The sequence below is a fragment of the Mesitornis unicolor genome, unplaced genomic scaffold (assembly GCF_000695765.1).
Source record: "Mesitornis unicolor isolate BGI_N332 unplaced genomic scaffold, ASM69576v1 scaffold45748, whole genome shotgun sequence".
NCBI classification, from domain to species: domain Eukaryota; kingdom Metazoa; phylum Chordata; class Aves; order Mesitornithiformes; family Mesitornithidae; genus Mesitornis; species Mesitornis unicolor.
In genome coordinates, this window is record NW_010204751.1 from 195 (window position 1) to 5,582 (window position 5,388).

At 38.6% G+C, this 5,388-nt stretch overlaps 1 protein-coding gene across 1 annotated transcript in view; it reads left to right on the forward strand.

Annotated features, from left to right (window-relative positions):
• The first annotated feature begins 444 nt into the window (after positions 1 to 444).
• The window catches only part of LOC104545898 (cytoplasmic dynein 1 intermediate chain 1-like), a 22,714-nt gene continuing 17,770 nt past the window's right edge, over positions 445 to 5,388 (forward strand). The window contains exon 1 of the mRNA XM_010191144.1: positions 445 to 456. Within this exon, the coding sequence (XP_010189446.1) occupies positions 445 to 456 (12 nt within the window). The remainder of the gene's footprint in view (positions 457 to 5,388) is intronic.

The window sequence follows — 5,388 nt, forward strand, 5'->3', positions numbered from 1 at the left end:
CCCAGCATGCCCCTGTGTCTTCTGACGCCTCCCGCCTTTCTGAGGAGCTCGCTACTCCACTCGAGTTTTTTAAGCACAGGACAGCTCTCTCATGTGTATGTTACTTGTGATTTTATGTTCTCACCGTTTTTCCTCTTTAAAATTAGCTGTGAAACTTGAAGGCACAAATACAAGTGAAAAATAACAAGTTTTCTTTCCATTGCTATTAACTAAATCGCAGGGACAATTGGAAACATCACACCTTTGAATTTTGCTGACGAGAAAGGATTAATCCCAGAGCTTTTTGCAAAGGTTAAGAATGGTAAATACTGTAGTTTTAAAAAAGTAATTTCCTAAATGTGCCAAACGCCCCTTTTTCCTCCTATTATTTCAAAATGGCTGCAGACTTACACTATTTTTTCTGGATTTGAGTTTGCCCCAAAAATGGTTTTGAGAAAACCGATCATGTCGCTTGAGGTCAGTCTCAGGTGGCCAACAATCAGTATTCAGCATGAGAATCAAAGTGTTTTTCTACATCTTAAGTCTTGCATATTTTTACTTAATACCACATAAAATAAGAACAAAAAGGCTGGGGAAAAAAAAGGTCACGTATTAACTGTCAGCTTCTTTTTCTTTCCTAAAAAAGAGGAAACCAAAGAGCAAACGACACTATTTTCCCTCACACACCCTGTTTTTTACAATTTTTTTTAAAGATTAGTTTGATCATTAATACACCTTTCACATAAACGTGCTATACATTTCAGACAGAGTAAAATACGGGCACAGTTTATGGCTTCCAGTGAGTGGTGCTTGCCATAAATAAGCATGGACAGGTAAGAGGAACCAGCACTGGGCGATGCATTGTCAAGGGGAGCAGCGAGGCCTTTTGAAGTGCTCTGAGCAGGAAGCAGCACAGCCTTTTTAATTAGAGCACATACAGCTGGAGGATATACAGGAGGAGTCTCCTCAGAATTTATTTTGGGAAGGGAGGGACATATCCTTCAGGTGTTCTCATTAATGCAGGCTTAAACATGGAGCATAAAACCCAGCATTTTAAAAAGAAAAAAAAAAAACAACCCTTTCCCCGCAAATACCAAGGTTGAAATCCCACTCTGCTTGAAATCAACTGATGTTTTGCCATTTAACTCAATGAGACCTTAATTTCTTTCCAAAAAATTAGTATGGACCACTTGATCCCATTCCCGTCAATAATTAGGCTGTATGTAGAAAACTGCCGATCTATTTTCAGTTGTGTTTACATATAAATACATAGGAACATCAGAAAAAAAATTAATTCCAAGCTCGATCCTGCTTTTCTTCTGCACGCAAGGCCACCCCTGATTTCACAAACGACTCCCATTCTCAGAGGTCAAAATCAGCTCACATGTAAGGATCAGACTGGAATTATTTCCATAGTATCCGAGCTTTGTATTTTTATGAGATTCGAATTTGGATCTCTAGAGGCAGAAGTACGGTTTGGTTTCCTTACTGAGCACTGATGAAACAAATTAATAAATCTCTCTAAGTGATAAACTGGCAGATTCTGAATAGATGTGAGGTTTTGTTATGCAGGAGAAGCAGCAAAAGCACCATTGAAAGAGAGAACTGTAAGCAGTTCTGTTAAACATCGTAACTGAAAATGATTGTTGTTTGCTTTTACCTCTATCTGGTATGTCATAATTAGTTCATAATTTTCAAGATTTCTGAAAGTGATTACGCCGTTTAAGTCTGCACTGCTATTTGCTTAGAAAAAGTGCTTGTCAGCACTTTTGCCTTTATAATAAGAAATCTTGAAACACCTATTTTTTAGATCAGTATTACTTTTAGATGTCAGATATGTGATGTCAAAGTATTTGTGAAAGCAATAGAAAATGACAGGTATATTAATGTGTTTAACTGCTATCTATTGCTAAAAATCTCTGATAAGAACTAGATATGATTGTTATTAATGAGACCTGGTTTTGTTTAATTTGGGAAATAAGCCACGTTATTATTTAGGTATTATTTTGTAAACCAGTTAAGAAAATACCTGGTTGTAGTTACAATAGGTTACCTTCAAATTTTTGAACTGTAACACACTTTCCACTAGTGTTACTCCCTGTATTTATTAAAAACACTTCTTCTGAGAGCTGGGTGCTTTCTGATTAAAATAACTAAAATCATTTGACTGTACTACAGATTTAATCGATCTAATTAGTCTTAAAATCTCGGTGTAAAATAACAAGGGTATTTGCATGCTTCATGTTGATCTGTGGATACCAGAAATTGTTTTTGTAATAGCAATCGAAATAATAACATTTTGTTTTTATTTGATCAATAAATATTTTAAAACTTACATAGCAAAAAATCCTTACCCACTCCTTCAGTCTTTTGCAAACTGAATATTATTTTTATGGATCAGTATAGTGAGGTTTTTAGATTTTAGTTTCAGGATACCAGGTACTGATTTCGTACTTATGTGCCCATAACATTTGTTTTTTGGTCAAGACTGGAGGAGGTCTCTGGGTTATTGATGAGTCTTATTTATCTATGAACTGATATTAAACTCTCTTACAAAATTGCTTATTTCTCCTGTGTTAGATCCCATTCAAATGTTTGTTTGGGTTTTTTTGCATGCAGTACCTAAGCTTTGAAAGTGTGAAGATGGTGTCTGTTTCTGGAAAGAGATAACAGATGTCTTTGCAAGCAGGTTTTGACACTGTGTAAGCAATAAAAGTTTTAAAAAAAAAGTATATTCTCATCATGCAGGTTTTTCTGCCTGCATCTTTCTTAATTTGTTACCTGTTAAAATCTCATTTCAAAATTGTTAAAAATCTGACAAGCACCAACTTCAGAGAATTTATAAAGTATTCTAAATGTGATTTTAAAAACATAATGCTACCATTATAAAATAAACTCTTATCTTGGAAGTCTGAAATAGGCATGTGTAATTTAGCCTATCACTACTGAGAGCACACAAATCTATTTTAAGATACTATGGTTTGAATATATTTCTCTCCGTCTCGCTGGATAAAAGACTTTTTATTTAGATTTTTAAAGACTTTCATTATTGCTTTTTATTTTGTTAGATAGCTTTGTGGAGTAGTTACAGGATTTTATAAAACCTTTGGGTTTTGGAAAAAAGCGTGGGTTATGTCTTGTGTCTGCAGCATGCATGCTGCTTATTTTTATGTGGAATGCTGAAAGAATGCTGTATTAACAAAAAACCCCAGCTCTAGAGTTAGATATTTCAGCTTTCTGAAAGATTTTGTGAAAATTCAGTGCCTTAAATATACACTGTGTATATTTGTATATGAAACAAGTATCTTTGATCTACAGTTTTCTGAGAAACATAGCTGGTTAGTGGATTAGTCCTCTGAAATGTGGCATTTAGTTGTTTTTTTTTTGAAGAAACCATTTCCAAATGTTATGAAATTAATTTTGGCTGGAATTAAAATAGCTTTCTTTTAGTTTTTTTATTTTTTTTTTTCCAATCAGTGATCACAGGAGTAAAACTTGCTTGTTTTCTGCTGTGGTTTTATCATGGATCAATGACCCCTTGTCACATTGAGGCCACTGACTCTCGCCCACTAAGCAGTAACAGACCTGGGACAAGGAGTTGGAGCATGCCAGCTTTTTTGGGTAATGCTGTCTTGGACAGGACCTAGGCCTTGCACAATGAGAGGAGTCCAGTAGCTCATTTGCATTTGAATGACTTCTTAAAGCACAGGGAGGATGGTATCTACTTTCTGATTGCTCTCCAGCATTATTTCTACATCATCCTGCAAACAAAATCCTCTTGCGTTTCACATGTGGGGCTCAGGACGCTACCCTTTGCGAGATGATGTTTTAGCTTGGCAGGCTGGTTGTGCTCCAGATGCCGGTGTGGTTTTGTAACATTGTATCAGGGTCAGTGAGGAGGAGGAGGAAGAGGAGGGAGTCTCCAGGGGAAGAAGGACAAGGCAAGCAGATCCAGTCCTTGTTCTGCTGGTGTGGCTGTGCCTGTGCTGCGGCCATAGCGGGAGTCTCGGGAACTCTGCAAAGGTTCAGCTTCCTCCTATCACTCATCTTGCATGACACAATGAAGGTGTTACGGCTGAGGAGAAGGAGGTTGGCATGGGAGCTGTACAATGTTTTAAAATTATATTTCTCCTGAATCTTTGGGTGTATCTCACAACTACAATATAAAGCTACAGTCAGAGAACTGAGATGAAGTCAACAAAATATTGGTTTTGTTGATCTTGTCAGTTTGTCAGTGTTCAGACCAGGTGTAATACAGCCTTCAAGCTGCTTGCTTTCTGCTTCTGCTGCACTGTGCCAGCGATGAGGACAGGAGAATACCTGTCACTCCTCCATAGGCAGCACAGACTCTGGTTCCTGCCCAGCTAGGTCTTCTTGCTTGGACTGCCCTCCAGTTCTTTGTCCATTCATAGATCCCAGGACACCTCCTTGTCCCCATCTCACTGTGTGACCAAGACTTGTTCTCACAGATGGAGGTGAGAGGAGCTGCTTTTGCAGCTATTCTATTCCCTTTGCCCTGACCTAAAAATCATTAAAGCTAAACGGCTTTGTTTGGAAGACTGTCATGCCAAGCTACAGGCTCCTTGCTCAGGCAGGTTCTCCTGTTAAAGGCAACTGGGTGGAGCATTAGCAGGCTTCCAGGTTACTGTCACTTGTCTTATGGGGTGACCTAAATCAACTGAGCGATCTGCCTATCTGGGACAAACGCCCACAGAGTTCCTTCCTCCTGCAGCATCTTTTGATGCCCTCATTCCAGCACAGATTACAAATACTTCTCTTAGGATCGTGTTCATTGCTTTATTCATCCCACGCATTAACCAGAATCTTTATGTATTCTCTTGGATCGCCTGTTAAGTTGGTTGACTTGGGGTGGGGAGGGGTTTGGAAATTAGACAGCATTCAGGTGTATTTAAAGCAGAAGTTGAATACATTGTAGGAGTTCCTAAATGTCAGCTCAGCTGTTCTTGCTTCTGCTATGTCCTTGCTCTGAAGTGATTAGCTCAGGACTTTTCTGATGCAATACCTAAGTTTCAACCTCTGCGTCTAGCCGCAGAGGTGAGTATGGATTTAAAGGATGTGTCAGCATGAATACAGGGATGTGTCTGCCTACTCAGGTTATCTGGGCCCGAGTCAGAGGCCAGAAGCCAGGGCAGTACTGAAGCCAAATCCTACCCTCAGTTGGTTCTTGGTCATAAGTCAATGACTTTTGAGAAAGAAGCAGATGTGGTTTTGTATGTCCCTGAGGTTAAGGGGGAAAAAAGCTGTTTCATTTACTGCCCTTTACTGTGGAAAAGTCTCCCCTGCTTATTCCAAAAAATCTCTTACACTTTTCCTCTTTTTAGCACACGTGATTGAAGAAACAATGAACCCTTTTTTTTCTGCCCCCTACAAGGGTTGTATGTTACTTCC